Source organism: Bos indicus, chromosome 20, assembly GCF_029378745.1.
Source record: "Bos indicus isolate NIAB-ARS_2022 breed Sahiwal x Tharparkar chromosome 20, NIAB-ARS_B.indTharparkar_mat_pri_1.0, whole genome shotgun sequence".
NCBI lineage: Eukaryota > Metazoa > Chordata > Mammalia > Artiodactyla > Bovidae > Bos > Bos indicus.
The window spans coordinates 4590559-4612328 of NC_091779.1; the positions used below are offsets into that span (position 1 = coordinate 4590559).

The 21770-nt window shown below is 54.1% G+C and overlaps 1 protein-coding gene across 1 annotated transcript in view; it reads left to right on the forward strand.

The window, feature by feature from the left end:
• The window catches only part of ERGIC1 (endoplasmic reticulum-golgi intermediate compartment 1), a 113164-nt gene that overhangs the window by 84057 nt on the left and 7337 nt on the right, over nt 1-21770 (forward strand). The window contains exons 6-9 of the mRNA XM_019982892.2: nt 3818-3922; nt 8684-8744; nt 13437-13537; nt 16271-16393. Of these exons, the coding sequence (XP_019838451.2) occupies nt 3818-3922; nt 8684-8744; nt 13437-13537; nt 16271-16393 (390 nt within the window). The remainder of the gene's footprint in view (nt 1-3817; nt 3923-8683; nt 8745-13436; nt 13538-16270; nt 16394-21770) is intronic.

Genomic DNA, 21770 nt, shown 5'->3' on the forward strand with positions numbered 1-21770 from the left:
GATCTGGAGCCAGGCCACCCGACAGCCAGGGAGCTCCCTGCTGTGTCCCTGCACCCCTGCTCGCCGTGGCTTCCAGCCGGCATCTCGGTCACAGCTCAGGCCAGCCTCCTGTGCAGGGTTAAGGGTTATTGCCTCCCTGGAGCACCCCGTCAGGGGGTGCTTTGATAGGAAAGGCAGCTGCGATGACGGTGAGGTCTGCAGCCCCCCACCCCCCCTATCTCCCAGCAACAGGTTCACACTTGCCCTGTGACCCCCTTATCCATTCATCAGGAGGTCAGCCTGATCCCAGAGTGCGCGTGTTTTAAGCAGCCCCCAGCTGCGTGGACTCCTTGCTTAATCACCCAGTCCCCCAGGAGGAGGACAGGATGGCCAACCCAGCTCCGTCTATATGATTTTGAATGCCCATCAGAGACACTGACGTCGGTTCCTAAGTCACAGCTCTAAAAGTGTCGTCTCTGCTTTCTTCAGCCCAGCGTGTGTTGGCATGAGTCAGCCACCTGTGATGGATTCCGTGCCGAGGGGGAGTGGGTCACTGAGTCACAGCCTCGCGGGGCAGCCGCGGGTGGCAGATGCGTGGAGCCAGCCTCCTTGACTCACTTGACTCTGGCCGCGTGAGGCCCAGGCTCCAAGCCCAGTTCTGAACCCTGCCCACGGCCTTGTCCACAGGGGGCCCCGTGTCACTGCCTAGAAAAACTCAGAAGGATGCACACCGGATGCTGTCAGCTTCTTACTTCTGGGGGCAGCAGGCAGTGGGACTTTAGTTCTAATTTCATCACGTGACATTTTCCATAGTGAAAAATATATTTCCTGGTGGCTCAGACAGTAAAGAATCTGCCTGCGATGCAGGAGACCCAGGTTCGATCCCTGGGTTGGGGAGCTCCCCTGGAGAAGGAAATGCCTATGCACTCTAGTATTCTTGCCTGTAGAATTCCATGAACAGAGGAGCACGGCAGGCTACCATCCATAGAGTCGAAGAGAGTTGGACACGACTGAGCGACTTTCACTTTCACATGTAAATATTGTTCATTTAACTAACAATGAAGGTTAACTTACTTTTAGAATGCAGTAGGATCTCCACCCTGCACAAGTACATTTTTTCCCTCTTCCAGAAGGGTTGTTCTCTCTCTCGGCTCGAATGTGTTTGTGCCATGATGCCAACCCAGTAACACCTGCCGTCAGATTTGTATTCCTCATCTCATTTAACCCTCCCACAACCCTTTGTGGTTATTATTCCCATTTTCCTGATGGGGAAACCGAGGCACAGAGTGGTGGGTACTGACCTTGCCCAGGGGCCTCCAGCTAGGAAGTGAGGCCAGACCAGAACCTGTGTGTGGCCCTCGGCTGCTGCCCTACCATTGGGCCCCTGAAGTGGGCAGCGCTGTCCCACCAGGGAGATCTTGCCGAGCTGTTGTTCCTGTCGCCCCCCCCAGCCAGGCCCAGCAGGTTGCCCCCTTCTCCGAGCAGCCCAGGGCACACTTGACTGTGACTCACTGAGGCCAGGCTGTTGGCCTGGTACCTCTCCCGTCAGTCCAAAGCTCAGGTCCCAGTGAAGACAGGAATATTGCTGCAGGAAGCCCACAGCTTTATGCTGGAAACAGGCGTGCTTATCAAATAAGCAGACTTTGATGGACTGGTGGGCTGGTGGATGCTAAGCCATAAGCCATATTCCTTCCTCCAGTACAGCTTTTTAAGGTTTTCTTGAGCTGGAATGAACTAAAGCCTAAGTTTTTCAGTGTGGCGTTCGGGGCCTTTGCTAAGCAGTCCCCCACCCCATCCCACCCCTGCCCTGTGTCTCTTTGTCTCCTGCCATAGCCACAGCCCCAGGTCTCTGCGGGTTCATTCATACCTCACTCTTCTTGTTCCTCACACGTGCCACTGACCCAGCAGCTTCTGACCTCCATACCTGTTCACGCCAGTCCCTCTGCCCAAATGCCCTTCCCCCTTGTTCCTGACTCATCTTCAGAGCCTTAGCACAGGGTCTTCTTTTCCCTGAGAACACCCCCAGATGAGTTGGGGGCCGTCCATCATCACTCCCACAGTCTTTGCTTCCCTCTGGACCAGTGTGGTCAGGCAGCTGCATTTTCTGTCCTGAGTCTGTGTCACAGCAGGCCAAGGGCTCATCCAGGGCCAGGCTCTCATCTGGGTCATCTCCCTGAGCCTGGCACCTCCTGAAGGACGGGTACCTCCTGAAGGGCTTGCCTCCACATGGCATCAGCCCAGGGCTGCTGAGGTCAGTCGCCCCAGTTTTGACGTGTGACAATAGCAAGTTTCTTCACTGCTCTGAGCCTCGGTTTCCTTTTCTGTAAAACAGAAATTGTTCAGTCACTCAGTTGTATCCGACTCTTTGTGACCCCAGGGACTGCAGCATGCCAGGCTTCCCTGTCCTTCACCATCTCCCAAAGTTTGCTCAAACTCATGTCCATTGAGTCGGCGATACCATCCAACCATTTCATCCTCTGTTGTCCCCTTCTCCTCCTGCCCTCAATGTCTCCCTGCATCAGGGTTTTTTCTAATGAGTTGGTTCACTGCATCAGGTGGCCAAAGTATTGGAGCTTCAGCTTCAGCATCAGTCCTTCCAGTGAATATTCAGGAGTTACCGGGTGCCAAAGCCAAAAGTGCGATTTTAAGGATTAATGTCATTTATTCATTCTTTCCTTCATTCAGTACATATTTATTAAGCACCTGCTCTGGGTCAGGGTCTGGGGAATACAGCATCAAGTCAGGCACAGACCCTACCAGTGGAGGGTTTCTGTTCTCGTGGGGGGACACAGATGAGAACAAGTTAGGGCAAGGTGGCACGTGATGCTGAGTGCTTTAGCAGCATCAGGGGCTTGGGGGATGGTGGAGGGGGGTTCCCGGAGCAGAGGCCAGAGGGCGAGCCATGTGGAAGAGGGTTCCAGCAGGGGGCGCAGCACAAAGGCCCAAGATGGTACCACACTGTTCCCGGGGCAGCAGGGAGGCCGGCGTGGCCAGAGGGAGGAAGCAGAGCAGGACGCGAGGATGTGGCTTCACCTTGAGAACAGAAGCCTTGGAGGGTCCTGAGCAGAGGCTTGCCGGGACCAAACCCAGGTTCAAAAGGTCCCCACTGGGCACCTTTGGGGAAGGGCCCGGGGGAGTAAAGGGTGGCAGCTGGGAACCCAGCAGGGACGCTGCCGCCACATCCAGTCCAGGAAGGTGGTGGAGGCTGGAGGGGTCAGATGCTGGGCATCTCGGGGGTGGAGCTGGCAGCATTTCCTGATGGGTGGGACGTCTGTTTGAGAGGAAGACAGGGCCAGGACGACACCACGGGCAGTGGTCTGAGCAGCGGTGGGGAGGGAGGCCCCAGGAGGCTCCGTGGCGGCCTCTCTGGTACTGCTCGCTTGAGCAGATGGTCATCCTGCAGTACCGCTCACAGGCTGTGCTCTGCAGGGTCTCAGCACCAGAGGGGAAAGGGGGCCCTGTGGTCTCAGCTTCAACGGCCCCAGTCTGCGGTGATGCGGTAGACGGGCTAGTGATGGTGTTTGGGGTGTGAGGACGCTTCCTGAGTCTGCACGGCTACCCGCCATGCAGGGAACAGCCAGGGATTGATGATGGGCGGCTGCCTCTCTGAGCCTCGGTCCTTCACCAGGCGCCCAGCTGGGCCCTTCACATGCCTCCTCCACCCACAGCCTGGCAGCCCCCTCCAGTGGGTACTGTTAACACCCCCTTTCCACAGACGAGGAGTCTGAGGCTAAGAGAGAGCCATGTCCCACGGCTGGGAAATGGCCAAGCTCAGCCCAGGTGAGGCCCGGCACCCCGCCCGCTGGGGCTGCCCCTGAGCTCTCCATCTCTCCCCCAGGTCCCGGGCAACTTCCACGTGTCCACACACAGTGCCACAGCCCAGCCGCAGAACCCGGACATGACCCACGTCATCCACAAGCTCTCCTTTGGGGACACGCTGCAGGTGAGCGGGCCACAGCTGGTGTGGGTGCAGGGGGGCATCACCGCCTCTTCCGTCCTGCTCGGGCACCGAGAGAGGCCCTCCAGAGGGATCACGCCCTTCAGGCCTCTGCTCCACCAAATGCCCCCCACCTTCCTTCTGAGCGTGGCTGCCCTGTCCCCCACACTGCTCTCAGAGCCTCAGCTTGAGACTGGGGCCTGGGGAGGGGACCGACTTTCACGAGCAAGTCCTCAGTGCGGGCGCTCTCTCTGCACCAGGCTGGCCTCGGGAGGGAGCAGGGGGCACCGCATCTGACAGTGGGAGCCGGGCCCGGAGGAGCCACTTGTCCGGGTCCCCCCAGCGGGTGTCGGCCTCGAGTCCGGGGCCCTGTCCGCCGTGGTGTCGGTGCCCATGTCCATTCAGGAGGCGTGAAGGAAGTGTCCTGAGAGTCCTTGTGATTTTGATGGGAAGGGCCACATCCGGCCGGCCCAGCCTGACAGTTTCCTCCCCGGGATGGCGGACGCTGACTGCCTGGTCTCTGTTGGCCACAGGCAGCTCTGCTGCCGGCTCTCCTCCGCCCCCGGCACCACAGTGCTGACGGGGAGGGCTGCTCTGCCCTGCGGGGCAAGGGGGCATCAAGGCTCAGAACTGGACGTAACTGCTCCAGCCGCAGTGCTGATCTAGCTACCCCGGCTCCTTCCCCCAAGTCTGGCTTGATGGGAATCCCGTTTTGTGGGTGAGGTCGCTGCATTGGTCCCCTCCAGGCACGGTGATGTGTGCACGGGGCCCAGGTCAGCACACGAGCGCATGCACGCACACCATTCATGCCCATGTGCACACACGTCTGCTCACATGAGCAGACATACTCATCAGACACACACTGAAAGGTGTGCCCTGACATACATGTGCTCGTACGTACACCCTGAGCGCACACACTGAACACACATCACATAGGCACACACTTGGGTCTTACACAACACACACACTGGGGTGTACAAGCGTTCTTGTAGGCAACCCCCAAACCAGAGCAGTCATCCCTGGACACACACATATACTCACCATTCAGAGGTACACACACACATACACACACCACCCAGAGATATACACACACCACCCAGAGATACACACACCCCCTACCAGAGATACACACACACATATATACCACCCAGCGATACATACACCCCCTACCAGAGATACACACACACATATACACCACCCAGAGACACACACACCCACACCCCTGGACTGGAACGTCTTACACACGGATCCACAAACACACGCATGCCCCCACTGCCTGCCTCACACGTTCGTGCCACACATGCTGAGGCTTACTGAATCTTGTGTGTGCTGAGCACCTTCCTTCATAAGCATGGTCCTCTTTTACCTTCTCAGCAGCCCCAGAGACACTAGATGTTGTCCCAGAGAGGGCACAGCCTGGTGCAGAGCCCAGCTCTCCCCGGGGGCCACACCGCCGGCCGCCTCCCATGCACTGTCTCACTTCTTCCCCTCCACGTTGCCCCTGCTTCTGTCTTGACACCTTTGCCCCGCCACGTGATTGAGCACTGCCTTCTCAGGCTCTTTGGAAGCCCCAGAGGTTTTCCTCTTGGAGGTGAGGCTTTGGAACAGTGCGGGTGAGGTCTCTCTGGGCCAGACTCGCTGTCCACACACTCTGCAAAGCACAGCCTGTCCTAGGACTGTGGACCCTGCCTGAAGGTGAATTCACACAGGCTTCACACCCACAGCCTCCCATCTTTCTGTTCAAGGGACTGCTCTGCGATGGTTCCCCCGCCTGCCTTTCAGGGTTCAGATCCTGGCTTCACCACTTACAAGTTGTGTGACCATGGACAAATTATTTATTCTTGCTAACCCTCAGTGATCTCATCTGTAAAATGGGAACAGTAATGGTACCTTCCTCATAGAACTGTAGTGAAGATAAAATAAATTCATGCAGGTTAAGCTCTTGAACAGCTGCCTGGCTCAGAGTGAAATGAGCAGTGGCCTCATTCTGCACCAGGCCCTGCAGGGTGAGATGCCGCCGGCGCGCAGGGACTTCCACAGCCGTGGGGGAGATAGACGTGGGGTGCTCACCATCCAGCGGGACAGGAGCTGACCAACTGCAGGCAGGCAGAGGGCCCGGGTCCCTCCATCTGTGGGCGCTAGGCAGCATCCCAGCTGCCTGTGCGACCCACCAGGTCAGCAGACCCTTGGCACGGCAGGGGAGCTGGGCACTGTGAGCCCTGGTGTGCACAGGGAGACTGAGATCGGAGTCATGGCCCAGGGTCACGCAGCTCCCTGGAGGCGCCCCCAGAGTCCAAACCCCATCTTGGCAACAGACCACACTCCCTCGTGGGCACTGTTGACCCCTCAGCCTGCACCGCAGCCTGCACTTTCTCACTGGGGACCAGTGTTCAGATGAAGCCCGGTTGAACCATCACAAAAACCCCCTCAAGGATGCTGGGTGGCATTTATTTTTCCTGAAGAGGAAACAGGGTCAGAGAGGTTCAGTAACCTGCCCAGGGGTGCACAGCTTGAAAAGTAGGTGTGTCTGGCCCCAGGCCTTCCTTGACTGTGCCTCAGAGAGTTATGGATTCATCAGACCCCCTCAAAATCTCTGCTCTGCTCCAAGCTTTGCCTGAGGCCCTGGGGTAACAGCAGTGGATTCTTGCCCTCAAGTGAAGAAGAGACTAAGTGTAAATAAATGCAATTATAAGAGAGAAGAGGGGCATAGGATTCTGGGCAGTGATATGGAGATGAGGGCAGGGTACTCCCCAGCTTGGAAAGTCGGGGTGGGCTTCCCTGAGGAGGTGACATCCAAGGTGACATCTAAGCCAAGGATGAAGGGTGAGAAGGACTTGGCCAAGCTCAGGACAGGGAAGTCTCATGGGCAGGGGCATCTTGCACCCTGCTCTATGGCACGTCCAATCAGTCGTTTTCATATAAAAGACCCTCAAGATCACTTTCAGAGCACCCGCTCTATGGCACGTCCAATCAGTCATTTTCATATAAAAGACCCTCAAGATCACTTTCAGAAAAAAAAAAAAAAGTGGACCAGCAAGAAGTATCCATGACATCAGAACGGTGTTCTGTGCGTGAGATGCCAGAGGCTCATCAGAGTCAGCGCAGAGGGCTCAAAGTGTCACCTGGCGTGGGGAGCGGGGAGCTGGGTTTCAGGTAGAGAGAAACCCACATTAGATTTAGGAAGGTGGGGTCTGACACGGGCAGGGGGCTGTCATAGGAAGAGCACCCACCTGCCTTGTGGAAGGTGAGGCGAGGCTGCAGGTGGGGAGATGAGGAAAGGGCTGCAGCCAAGCCCAGGGGACAGGAGGAGAGAGAAGAGGACGGGGGACAGGAGGAGAGAGGGGAGGGACGAGGAGGGGCAGGGCCGGTCTTGCATTGCCGTCTGCTGCTGCAGGACACAAGGGCAGTAATAGCCTTCTACTTGCTTCTTATGATGGAAATAGGATTTTTTTTTTAATGTAAAATACTTAGCTGAGGATTTATCTACCTATTCATCATCCATCATCCATTCAAAAAATATTTATTGAGCCCCTACTATGTGCTGGGTGTTCCACACATTGGTGAGGATGAGCCTGGTCTCTGCCTGTATGGAGTGTTGAATAGTCTAGAGAGGAGGACAGAAATTAATCAAATAATCATACAAACAAATGTCAGGTATGACCCCGACATGCGACGATGTGAGGGAACATTCTAGCACTCTGGCCTCCACAGCCACTGTCCTGGGGTTAGAAACCATGTCATTAGCTGGTCTCCGGGCACAAGGGACAAGCCTTCCCGTGGCCTTGTTGAGTGTGTGCAGCTCTGTTAAGTGCTTGATGGACGTCAGTGGCCTGAGGCTGGGATCAGGGGGCGGGTCACCCACTGTCCCTGAGTGGCCCTTACTGTAGGAGCCTGTCCCCTCCGCCCTCTATGACCTCTTCCCTTCTCAGCCCTCATCCCATTCCTCTCTAGGGCCAAGCGAGCTCTGGTTCTCAGTCTCCAGGCCTACGTGTCTGCATGCGCTGCCTGCCTGGTAACTTCCCACTTTCCTACAAATCCTGCTGTCACTCCCCCCAGGAAGCCCTCCAGGAGGCCTACCCCGCCCACCCCCGTTAAGCATGCCCAGGAGGACAGAGTCCATGTACTGGGCACGCTTTGCCCTGCTTTCAGTTTTCCTGGAGGCTGACCTGGTTTCCCACTGGCCTCAGAGGAGAGTAGGAGGTGGCCTTCAGCCCCTGCCTGGGGGGACACAGCCAGGCCGGCCACCAGGAGGAGGCGTGTCTTCACAGCTCATGTGTGTTTCTCACTGCAGACAGGGTGGGCGCCTGCAGCCCTGGGCCCTCTCTGAGGGGGAGGTGGGGTCTCAGGAGGAGTGTGCTGACACCCACCTCTGCCCGTGCCTGAGTTTCCCATCTGCCTCCATGCTTGAGCCCTGGCTTGAGGTCAGACAGACCTGAGCTGGACTCAGCCACCTCTCAGCCGCAGGACAGTGGACAGGGTTCAGTGCTTCTCCAAACCTTGGTTTGCTCCTGTAATGAGCCTGTGGTCCATCCTTAAAGGCATTAAATGAGACGACCCTCAGGACCCAGGACTGAGCATCTCGCAGCGAGGGCTCGGAAGCAAGCTTGTGCCTCCTCTGTGCCTTGTGCCCCAGGACTTTCCGAGACAGACCGTGCTGGGTGCTCCTTTTACACGCGGGCAAGGTCTCTAGACCAGCTGGCACCTGGCCTCTCCCCGTCCCCAGGCCCGAGCCTAGAGGTGCGGCATCCTCACTGTGCTTCTCCGCAGGTCCACAACGTCCACGGCGCTTTCAACGCTCTCGGGGGAGCAGACAGACTCACCTCCAACCGTACGTACTGCGCTCTCGCCCCGGGAACAGCTTTCTGCCCAAGCTCCCCAGGGCAGCGGGGAAGGAAGGGGGACGGGAGGGAGCGTTGACCAAGCCCTCGGTGCGAGCCACGCCGCTCAGGCTTCATTCCCCCGGTTGGCCTGTGAGGACGCGGAATTACCCCATCTGACTGAGAAGGGAGGAGGGTGACTTGTCCGGGCTGACGGGGGAGGGCAGCCGAGACACACCGTCAGCGCTCTGTGAATACCTGGCCGCCATTGTTATTGTTGCCATTTCATAAGTTATTGTTGTCCCATAATTGCTGTCGGTTGAGATGATCGCCCGAGATCCCCCAGGGAGTGCTGACACAGCCAGAGTTCGTCCTGGCTCCAGGTGGCACCGTGGGAACGCGGCTTTGGGGCGCTCAGCCTGGCCTCCTGGGCAGCCGCCCACCCCACCCCTCCTCCCGCTCGAGCCCCTCCCGGAGCCCCCTCCCTCCCAGGTTCCCCGGCACCTTGGCACAGATTAAAGAGTGTGCCACGTCTTTGCACACCAACAGACGAGCACACACACACACACCTACACACGTGTGTGCACACCCATGGGGCCTTGCCCAGAACGGGCCTGGAAGGCCTATCTGCTTATGTGGGTCTACCCACTGGGTCCTGCGAGACAGATTACCGGGACTGTTCTCATCTCCTCCCCTGAGTGCAGCTTTTCACCCGTATGTCTTTAATTATTTCTTGAGGTACATTTATAGGCAGACCTCGGAGATACTGTGAGTTTGGTTCCCGGTTAACCCAGTGAACTGAAGATCGCAATAGAGCAGGTCACATGAATTTTTTGGTTTACCAGTGCACAGAAAAGTTACATTTAAAAAAAAAAAAGAAAAGCTACATTTACAGTACACTGCAGTCTGTTAAGTGTGCAGTGGCATCATGTCTTCAAAAATAATGTAAATACCTTAGTTTAAAAATATTGCCAACAAGTGTTATCACCTGATAACACAGGGTTGCCACAAACCTTCAGATTTGTTAAAAAAAAAAAAAAAAAAGCACTATCTTTGAAGCACAATAAAGCAGAGCAATAAAATGAGGTGTGCCTGTACTCGCTGCCAAACCAAGCATGGAACTGGGATAATCCAAGCAAAAGAGAACTTCCCTCCATGACCCGCCCCAACAAATCAGGCTTCTCATTTCTCCGTGTCACTGGGCCCCCTTGTCCATGAGCAGAAGTCATTTTTCCCCAGCATAGAGCACAGTTTACTTTCTGATGTTTGGGCCTGGCATTGTAACCACAGTTAGTTTGCAGGTTTCCCACTGGTCATGGACACGGCCATCTAGCAACTCCACCACAGTCTATCTCGGTGGACCGTCTTTTCATGGAAAACGTCTATTGTTTCTACCACAGTAATGCCTCTGATATTTACGGGATTTGCTTTACGTCGGGATATTGCTTCCCGACTGGGTCCATGCCCACTCGTGCCACCTCCAGCAGCGTGTCAGTATATACCTGTACTTTCTGGTTTTCATGCAGATGTCTGGTTATAATGGAGGGCGATGATTCTTCATATGGTGGGGTCGTCATTGTGGTTCTGCGTGGGGGCAGCCTGCAAGGGGCCTGTCCGCCCCCACTTGCAGTTAGCCTGGACCCCTCAGCCACCCGATACTGGAGGAAGATCAGGCTAGGAAGGGTATGTGAGCCGTGGAGGGTGTGGGCAGGAAGCCTTTCCTCCTCCTGGGCTGCTGATGAAAGCAGGGGAGGAACCGCTGGGGTCCGCCAGGCTCTCATTTCCTCATTTCCCAAGCCCGGTCCCCAGCCACCCACCACGTGTCACTCTGCTCCCACGTCCCCATGGGGGCTGCTTGTTATCGTTCGGGTCTCAGCTCGAATGCCACCGCCTCAGAGAGAGCCTCTCTGACCACCTGTGTACAGGAGCCACCACGCCTGGCAGCACACGGCTCTCTGTCCCGAGAACAGACCACTGTGTGGAAGATGCTGGAGAGGGACTCTGTTGATGATCTAGCAGTGATGATGATGGCATTGTGGTGGCTTTCTTTGAAAGTGTCTCTGTCTTTTAGAGTGGCTGATGTGAGTTTTAGTTTTAGAGGAACTGATGTGAGGTCTGGGATTTGCTTACAAATAAAATGGGGGAAGAGGATAGAGATGACGCAGAATTGGACATGTGCTGTTCATGGCTGAAGCTGGAAGACGGGCGGGTACCTGGAGGTTCCTCCTATGCTTCCTTGTGATTTATGGTTGGATTTTTACAAAGATGTTTAGGGGGAGGAGGGGGCCAACAGGGCACAGGGTGTGCCTGGATCAGGTTGGAGCTGGCAGTCCCGAGGAGGGTCCTCTGACCAGGAGCCCATGCGGGTGTGATCAGGTGCAGTGTCTCCAGTGGACATTTGGCAAATTATACCAAAGACATTAAAACTGGTCACTTCCATTGAGTCATCAGTTCTACTCAAAGGAGAGTAAGCTAAGGAAACGAGAGTATGCAAGAATTTAGGAAAATAATAGTCATTAGATCATTGTTTATAAGAGTGAAAATGAGCCACAACATTGGTGCCTGGCCCCAGGGGCCTGGTCGAGCACATCGTAGGTGGTCTTTCCTGGGAGATGCGTGCAGCCGTGACAGTGATGTGTCAGAACCTTATTGGTGTTCAGGCAGCATGAGGTCCTTGAGCTCCTTCTACGTGGCCGGTGCTGCTTGAGGGGATATGGCGATGGATAAAACCAAGGCGGTAGACCTTATGCTGTGTCCCAGACTTGTCACAATGTCAGTGGTGTTCAGTTCTCAGAAGAAGGTTCTGTATGATCTGATTTTATATTTACGTTTGCTGCTGCTGCTGCTGCTAAGTCACTTCAGTCGTGTCCGACTGTGCGACCCCATAGATGGCAGCCCACCAGGCTTCCCCGTCCCTGGGATTCTCCAGGCAAGAACACTGGAGTGGGTTGCCATTTCCTTCTCCAGTGCATGAAAGTGAAAAGTGAAAGTGAAGTCGCTCTGTCGTGTCCGACTCATATTTAAACATAAATATATGTATAAACAGAAGTCTGGCAGTTTGTACGTGAGAGTACGAATATGATTTTCTGGGCAGGCTGGCTTTGTGGGTGATATTTATTTTTTTTCTTTACGATCATCTGTGTTTTGTATAGACTGAACAGCTGTGATTTTCATGGGGCATTTTTACTCTCATCCCTTCAGATGCTTTTCAGGGGCGATGGGGATTTGGAGCACGGTGTTTCAGGTGTGGTGCTGGGGCTCCTGGTTTAAAGTGCAAAGCCTGTGCCCCACCCCAGCCTCAGTGCGCAGAACCTTCAGGGGTGAGGCCCAGGTGTCTTCCTTTTAAATTCCGGGCGGCTCTGGTGCTCCAGACAATCTCAGTGCCAGCAGGATTGAGCAGAGGGATGTTGGGGTCTTCCTGGGCTTAGCCTAAGACTACAGAGCTTTTCCCAGAGTTTTAGAGGAGTCAGGTATCAAGACAGTTCAAGAAGCACTGCCGTTTCCTTACTAAGATGTCATATTGGCAGGAAGAGGCTGTGAACACCATCCACATCCTCTACCCATTTACAGAAGATGAGCCCGAGGACTCTGGACTGACTTAGCCAGGAGACCAGGATCAGAACCCACAAACCTAAATCTCTGTATTTGTTTCAGCTGCATGGGCCCTGACCGGAGATTCTAGAAGGCAGCAGTAGAGGGATCTTTGAGCTTCTCCTCACATCCCAGAAGGCCCAAGGGAATGTCATTTTTCCCGGATGGTATTTAGCGGCTTTGGGCCAGCATTCTCTCAGCCTAGTGTTTGATTCCGGTTACATCATGCTTATCAGAAGCTGATTCATCTCTTCTCCCATTCATGGGTCTGACCAGTCAGCTTTCCATCATTCATTCATTCATTCAGTAGGCATTTGCCAGTGTCCACTCCGTACCAGGCCCTGCGCAGGATTCTAGGGACACTGAGATGAGGAAGGCTCAGTCCCTGCCCTCCACGGCCTTGCTCAACCAGCAGGGATGGCGTAAGAGTCTCCGTGGAACAGGACACAGGGCCAGATGGAGGAAGAACTCATCTCTCATTAATTGAAAATGGGGAAAGAAATTAATCAGTAATCTATAAATGTGGTTCTTCTGGTTGGTGGCTTTTTCTTTTTTAAAATCTTGAACCCATTTCGTTTCAAAAGTAACAAGTATTCAAACCGGACAAGAACATGCACGGTGAAGTGTGATTTTTATCAAATCCTGCCTCCCCTGCCCCAAGGGTAAAACTGCTCGTAGTTTCTTAGGTATCTTCTCAGGAAATTCTTCTGTGTATTCATGCATGTAGAGGAGTGAGTCCTCCTGTTCTTTTTGCTTAGCCATCCTCCCTTGGAGTCTTTTCACTTAACGGTAACCCCCCGGAGAGTGGCCTTTCCCAGCACCCCCCTCCTCAGCAGATGCCCTTTGGGGGACATTTGGACTGTTCTAGAATCTAGTCTCTGTGTCCAGTGCAGGAGTGCAGATCCTGACAGATGGAGCCTTGCAATCCCTGGTGCCCAAAGGGAGAATGAACGGGGGTTGTTTGGTGAAATCCTGCAGTCCCCTCTGACCCCTTCTCCTGCCCCCACCCCATCTCAGTACAGTTCCAAGCAGGTTTAGGATTGAAATGATGTGAAAAGACCTGCTGGCCGGGCCTTGCCCTTCGCCCGGCCTCATGCTGCTCTTTCCCACAGCCCTCGCCTCCCACGACTACATCCTGAAGATCGTGCCCACGGTTTACGAAGACAAGAGCGGCAAGCAGCAGTTCTCCTACCAGTACACCGTGGCCAACAAGGTAGCGCGGCAGCTGCGTGCACTTGCGCCCTCTGCTGGCCGAAAGCAGCGGTCCGGCGTGATTCCCTCTGATTCCTTTCAAGGGGCCTTTCCTGAAGGGGTCATTTGCCCTGGGTAAAGAAGGGAGGCAAGTCTCAGAGTCAAGGGGAGGAAATCTAACTGGGAGATAGGGTGTGATCTGGTTGAGAAAGGGTAGGCAGGTAGCCTTTCCCAAAGATCTAGGGTTTGCAAACATCACAGCCATGTATCTGGCTCTGGTCCTTCAGACATGGGACCCTGATTGGTTAGCACACAACAGATACTCTGGCTTGTGGGGCACAAGCTCTTTATCCAAAATCGTGAGGCTCTTGAATTACACCAGATGGCTGTTGGTTAACTGGTATGTCCCAGGACCCCAACACTCAATGTCGTGGGGAAGTGGGCGGGCCTTGGTGAGAAGCAAAGATTAGTCAGAGCCCTCAGAACAGGGTGACTGACAGTGGTTTCAAGCCAAGACAGCCTCAGCTTCCCTGGAGGTGACCCTACCATGGGACATGCATGCTTGAAGCCCATTGGTTGAAGTATCCCCAAAAGACCCCTTTACACTAGGTCCCTCCCTCTTTTTTTTTTTTTTTTCCTGTTCAAGGACCACCCAAACCCCTTAAAGTGATATATTGTTTGGTGCTAATAATAGTAATAGTAAGAGTGAAAGTGAAAGTATTAGTCACTCAGTCCTGTCAGACTCTTTGCGACCCCATGGACTGTAACCCGCCAGGCTTCTCTGTCCATGGGATTCTCCAGGCAAGAATACTGGAGCGGGTAGCCATTCCCTTCTCCAGAGGATCTTCCTGACCCAGGGATTGAACCTGGATCTCCCACAGTGCACGTGGAGTTTTTGCTGTCTGAGCCACCAGGGAAGCCCCAGGAGTAAGAGTAGTAGCTGTCATTTATGGGGAATCACCGTGGGCTGGACATCATGCTCAGCTCTCTACTCCACCGTTTTTTTTCAGTCATCACAACAGGTCTGACGTTGGGCCTCTTATTGCCCCCATTTTGCAGATTTGGCCACTGAGGCACTGAGAGGTGGTCCTGGAGCTATAAAGTGGATGAATGGGGATTAGAACCAGCTTCTCCAGCTCCAGAACCTGGTCTCTCGACCACATCACCTACTCAGTCTGAACGGGGGGCCCTCTGAGACTGCCAGGCTGGGAGCCTCTCTTTCCCAGGGGGCTTGGGGTCCCTCTGCTTGGCTCCACCTGCACTGATGTGCTGGGGTAACTGTCTGGGGCGGAGGCATCCTGTTTCTTGGCAGGCATCTCACTGGAACCCTCAAGTGCTGACAGCATCTAACAGATGGGGAAGGCGGATGCAATCTGAGCAGAAAGCGTGTGGGCTATGGAGCAAACTTCCGGCTCAAACCCAGCTCAGCCGCTCACTCGGGCTGTGACCTGGGACAAATCACACAACTACCCCGTGCCTCAGTTTACTCATGTGTAAAATGGGGATGGTCCCCACCTCAAAAGATCACTGTCACATGAGGCAGTGCTTTTAAAACCACTGAGCCCACAAAAAAGGCTTTGGCAAGTGGTACCTACCGCTGCTCTCTTTTATTATTTTCCTCTGTCCCTCAGCTCTGGGCCATGACCCAGACAGTCACCCTGCCCCATCAGCTCTCCCAGGAGAAAGCTGATCTTGTTTTGCCCAAGGCTTCTTCCCCTGAGGCTTTGGCAAGGGCCCAGCGGCCAGGACTGTGTGTTCAGCTCTCTGCAACCTCAGCCCCATTCTGCCCTGTGAGCGAGAGGGGCTGCACCCACGGGGACTGGTGGCGGTCCAACAGAGAGGGCCGGTTTCAAGGTTGTCCCTGAGAAGCTTGGCCCTTAGCGTTTGGGGTTGAGGCTTTAGTTTGGTTTCCAGTTGCTGTGGACGAACGAGTCCCCCGAGGTTTTCAGCATCCTGAAGTGGATGCACTGTTAATTCAGCCCCTTGGTATCCTTGCAGTCCCAGCCAGTGCCTTCTCCAGGAGTCTGGTGGTGGGGCTTTGCCCTTTGGCTTTCCAGTTCATTGTGTTCCTTCTTTGAAGAAGCCCCTTCCCCACATCTCTCTCACACACACAGTGCTCAGGAGGCCATGCGTGGCTTAGCCTGTCCCCTCCTCGCCAGGCCTTCCCACATCCCTGAGACACGGCCATTCACTGACGGGCCGCTCAGCACGCCATGTTCCTCAGTCACGGCACTTGCAGCGCTGCAGTGTGGCAGGAGTTTGTACATCTGCCTCCTTCTCCAGACTGTGGGCGCCTCTGGGGAGGGGGCAAGGTGTTCTCACCTGAGGTCCCCAGCACCCAGCACGGGGCCAGCACACAGGAGGGATGCTTGGTGAACAGCCACTGGATAAGCCAGTAGATTCTGCATGGCCCAGGAGCTGCAGGGGGAAATAGACCTTTACTCAGACTGAGCCCACGTTGCAGTGGTCCTTCAACAGCTCTGCTCTCAGACGCCTCTATTTTGATTCTGGTGCTGCTTCCAAGGTCATGCCATCCATTTCTAAGCAGTCAAAGGGGTCCCAAATGCCCCCAGTGAGTGGTGGCCCTCCGGACGCTGATGGCAGAGCTTTGGAAGAAAGGGTGTGGGAGGAGGGGTCCACGAAGCCTGGCTTTGCGTGGAGGAGTAGGCTGCTGGGGACCCTGTGCAGTTACCGCCCTGAGACACGGTTGGAGTCTGAGTCTCGTACCCCACCCTTTTCTCTCCTTCCGCCACAGGAGTACGTTGCCTACAGCCACACGGGCCGCATCATCCCTGCCATCTGGTTCCGCTACGACCTGAGCCCCATCACGGTCAAGTACACGGAGAGACGGCAGCCTCTGTACCGGTTCATCACCACGGTGAGTGCGCAGGCGCCGCCTCCGAGAAGCAGGACACAGCCCGCAGGGCGGGGTGCTCAGCCTGTCCACACAAGAGTGTTTAGAAATGTCCTCAGAGGTGCATCAATATCAATGGCATTTCATCAAGAAAATCTTTTCCAGAGGGGAATGCCACTCATTCATTTCCATCCCTTAAGCAATTCCATCTTTAGCTGTTCCTGTTCCTGATTTTCTCCATTGTTTTTCACTGTGGTGGAAATTATTCCTTAGCAGAGCTTATCCTTTCTGTGTAAGTTTTACAGTGAGGATTTCACTCATTCTTTTCAATGCTAGCTGCTGATAATGTCAGATTTTTTTTTTCTTTCTTTCCTTCCGCCTATTCTCTTTTTTCTTTTTTGTCATTGTCTCCACTAAGTCCAGTTTTCTGTGGGGCAGTTTCAAGCTGATGTCAGCTTTCCTTGGTACTGACTATTTCTGTCAACTGTTCTATCCTGACTTCGCATTCAAAGTGTCCTTGGGGTCAGAACAGCAGGGTCACAGTGCCCTGCCCCGGCCAGGAGGCCTTGAGAAGTTTAGTAAGCCAGAGGTGGTGGAGGTGGATGAGATGGTGTGGTGTTCCCTCCTTCTTAGATTGGAAACTGCCTTTCTGTCTCTTTGTACTTTTAATAATGAGAGAATTTTAAAAGAAGAGAGTTAGCTGTCCAGTCTTGGCTCTTTAATTTCCTGCTCTGACGTGGTCTGTGTTAGGACCCTGTTATTGATCCAGAAGAGACAGGACCCCACAATATGCTGGCTTGAAGGATACATGGGCTTCAGGTATGGTTAGATCCAGGTACAGATGTCTGGAAAAGCCCTCTCATCGTCCTGCTCTCCTCAGTACTGGTTTCATTTTCAAATAGAATTTACCGGTAGAAAGTGCCTCTTTCTCAGTAATTCTACCCCAAGTACTGGATGGAATAGCATTGTCATTGGCCTGGCTCAGGTCCCATGCCATCCTTGTGGCCTGGAAAATGAATGGTGTGCTCCAGCGGGCCAGCCCCACCCAGACTGCAAGGACAAAGGCTGCGATGGAGTGGGGCTCCCCAGAGAAAAGTCAGAGGCCAGTCACTAGAAGAAGGAGGATGGGATGCACGGAGGCCAAAGGCCGGATGGCCGCTACAGGCGCTCCGTCTCATCCTCTATGAGATAGGAATAACAGTCCCCACTCTTCCTGCCTCCCACGGCCTTGTGGGACTCAGAGCAGATCAGGAAAGGGCTGCTCTGCAGTTACAGAAAACCATGTGGATACAAAGGATGTTAAAAGTTTGGTGCTCATATGAGCCTCAAAATAGCCTTTTGCTGTTCTCTGACTCCATAAAAATTTGAAACTTCTCATTAGCCAAGGGTACTTAACATAAAGCTAAAATACCAGACACAGATTGGAAGAAGATATTTGCCCCACATACAAGAAAGATGTGGGGCTTCCTGAGTAGCTCAGCTGGTAGAAAATCTGCCTGCGATCCAGGAGACCCCAGATCCATTCCTGGGTCAGGAAGTTCCCCTGGAGAAGGGATAGGCTATCCACTCCAGTATTCTTGGGCTTCTTTGGTGGCTCAGATGGTAAAAAATCTGCCTGCAATGGGGGAGACCTGGGTTCAGTCCTTGAGTTGGGAAGACCCCTGGAGGAGGGCATGGCAACCCACCCCAGTATTCTTGCCTGGAGAATTCCCATGGACAGAGGAGCCTGGTGGATTATAGTCCATGGGGTCACAAAGAGTTGGACACGACTGAGCAGCTAAGCACAGCCCAAGAAAGAGGTATGCTTCAGAATTTATATATCAAAAAGTTCCTAAAGGGAATTCCCTGGTGGTCCAATGGTTAGGACTCAGTACACTCACAGCTGTGGGCCCAGGTTCAATCCCTGACTGGGGAACAAGGATCCTGCAAACCACATGGTGTGGCCAAAAGAGATAAAATTCCTACAAGTCAATAAGACAAAGTCAAGTGATCAAAAAGAAAATAGGTAAGGACTTGACTGCTGACAGAAGAGACCACACTGAAAATGGAAAGATGCCAAGGTTCACTAGAAACCAGAGGAATGAGATTCAAAACAGCAAGACCCAATCGTATGCTATCAAACTGGTAGAAGGATGGGCCTGCCCCATAAGGACTGGGAGGACACGAAGCAGGAGGACCCACATATGTTCTCTGATGTGAATGGGCTCAGCCACTTGGATGGAGATGCACTAACCCTTTGGCTCCAAATTAGGGAATTTGAGCAGGTGATTCTACCCAAGGCCCCACGGGGTAGCAGCCCAAGTAGGTCGTGGCGCTGAGTCTTAGCCAGTACTCCTACTGCAGGCCCAGAATAGGACAGAAGCGAAGACGCAAGTCGGCACCCCTGTGTGGACGTGGTGTGCATCTCAGAGGCCCTGGGGTCTGCAGCCTCGACACTGGTGGAGAGATGACCGTGCCCACACCTCGCCATGGGGTCAGGAGGCTCTCCTGGCCTGCTTTCTGTTTGCTCCTGCATTCCTGACAGCTGAGGCTCTGAGTGTTGAAATTTCTTGCCAAGTGGCTGAGAAGTGAAGTGACTTCATTTATTTGCTAAATAATATTTGCTAGACTTTACCCTGTGCTGGGCAGCAGGAACAGTGAACTAGACACAGTCTCTGACCTTAGCTTGCTTCCTGGCAGGCCAGGGAGATGGCTGAGCCCACAGAGCTGCAGTCTGGATCAGCCAGGACTCTGATGTGGACCAGGCACCCCAGTGACAAAGACTCTTCTCTGTTGGGAAAGTTCAGAGAAGGACACCTCAGGATGGGTCTTGCACGGTGAGGAGGCGTTTTCTAGGCTGGTGAGCAAAGCTGAGTGAGTCTCAGCAAAGGGAGTAGTGTGTGCTGAGGCGTACAGCACAGCGTGTCTTGTGGAGGCCTTGTAGCTTCTTTTGATGGGGAAGGACTTCTGAGAGCTGGAGGTCCCCCAGACCCCCAAGGCACAGGCCTGACCTGCATCGCCTGGAGGCCTTCTTCTCTTCCCTTTGGCCACCAGTCGCTCATCCACCCCTGCCCTGCCCACCTCCACCTGAATGGGGACCATTCTGCAGGGTACCTCCTGACATCATTAGCCTGCTGGGTTTTCTGAGGGCCCCATGCTGCCATCTTGGTTGCCATGGCAACTGTGGGGCTCAGTCCAGTGCGAGCCCGCCGGCTGTCCCTGGCAGATGGCGTCATTGTGGAGCTTCAAAGGCCCCTGTCACTGGGCGGCAGATGTGGGATGACGCTCACACGCAGACACACATGTACAGAGACCTCCAGGAGCCCTCGCTGGGCAGGGTGGGGCCAAGAGGGAAGTGGAGGCACCTGCTGTGACTTTTCTTTCTCTCTTTATAAAATCAGACACTTGTGTGCAAAGCCCCCGAACCCCCAAAGGGGGCCTCTGCAAATAGCGCCTCAGAGGGGCTGTTGAAGAGGGCACTTAAGCCAGGATGTCATCATGTGGCGGCTGTGTGGAGGCAGCTGTGGGTGGGCTGGAATGAGGGGTGGGTGCAGTCCGGGGCGGCAGAGTGGGTGTGGAGCGGAGAGGCAGGTGGGACCTCCCTGAAGCATTCTAAGTAACAAAGCCCTGCCTTATTCAGGGCTGCCCCTCCAGGCTCTTATGGTCTACAAGACCTGTTCATTCTCAGCCTGAGCAGAGGAGGCATCCTCCTTCCGAAATTCTCCACCAGGCTGCCCGAGGGTCCTCTCTCTGGATACCCGGAGAACCTTGTTCAGACCGCTACCTTGTGTTGTTCCAGAAAATTCCACCACTGAGGGAATAAACAGATGGTGTTTAACAACATGCAAGCGATCCCCTTTAGAGTGCCCCCTCCCACATGCACACATTTGTTCCCTACCTCGCCACTTGCCAAAGCCCCTTTTTGGAGATGGCCTTCAAGTGGGTAGTGGTGACAGATTAGATGGCTTTGGAGGTGTCACATTGCTTTCCTTGTGTGTTTTATGCTACTTGGGGGGAGCAACCAGAAGTCACCAAGTATATACCAAACTGGGTCAGTATGGTCATGAGTTTTTGTCCACCGGAAAGTAGCAGCTGTGATGACACGTCCCCGTTGGCCAGCAGGGATGGCTGAGTTAGGTAGCATCCTTGACCTCGCGATGCTCCTTGCCAGTGAAATAATCCCCCAGTCTTTTGATTGCACTTCATAGCTGCCAGGCCTGAGTGTGAGGAGTTCCAGGTCTAATTCACCTCTTTGTTACCCACATCTAGCACGGGACTTGGCCTGGATACAGGTGCTCAGAAATATACAAGGGACAGCTGCTTAAAGGAGTGATCATAGAGCTGCACTTATAGCAGCTACTGGGTACCAGGTAATTTTACAGTCATCTCCTTTAATCCTACTAGGAGCCCTCCAAGATAGATGGTATCATTCCTGTTTTATTTGGAAATTAGCTGAGGCCCTGAGAGGTAAAGAAAGTCTTCTAAGATCACACAGCCAGGATATGGCAAGGCCAGGACTTTGCCCTCCAAACATGCCTCTGCCATACCCTTCCCCACCAGCTTGGGAGCCTGCAGTTTCCAAAACAAAGACTCTCAAGGATGTCCCAGCTACAGAACCCCCAGAAGCCACGGAGCCCTTAATAAGACACCAGGATCATCTGATATAGTGACTTCTATCTTGGGACTCAAGAAGAAATATTGTAGCAGGAAACAAGCCAATATCACGAGCACGTGTGGGAAAGTCACAGTCACGCCTGTGTAGACGCAAGCAAGCAGGCAAGCTGTCCGTCTGAGGCTGGTCAGCTGCTGATGTGCAGGTCTTCCTGCCTTTATCCAGTTACTTCTCACTCATCTGTTGGGCACCTGCAAGGATTTTTCCATTGACAAAAGGCAGCAGGTGCATGGGGTGCGGGGCACATGGGATGGTAAAAGAACAGAAGCTGAGAGGAGAGAAAACTGAGGAGGTTTTCCATCTGAGACTGTGTGCTGGGGAAGGCCAGCTTGGCGGCTGCACTGCTGCAGCAGCCGTCTCAGAGCCTCGCTTCTCTCCCGCTCGGGTGTTCCTTGGTGCGTCTCTCTCCCCCGGAGGGTGGGCTCCATCACCATTCCTCCAGAGTGGGGCTAGCACAGCGAGTTATGAGGCGGTGTGAAACAGCGAGCCAACACGGGGAGGGCACACGCCTTGGCCCACAAGAGAGTTTCCGTTACTTGAGGAGCAGAGCAGAACCCCAAATTAGCTAGGTTATTCAGGTCTGGAAATGGGTTAAAAAACAAAAACAAAACCTTCAGTTCGGGTCCTTCCGGGCATTTGAGCCAAGTTCGTTCTTCCAGAAGGTTGTGCACCAGGCCCTAATTGCTCCAGCTGGGTCTGGAACAGAAGCGCCTGGCACTTATTTTCTAGGGCAGGTTCTGACACAAGGAA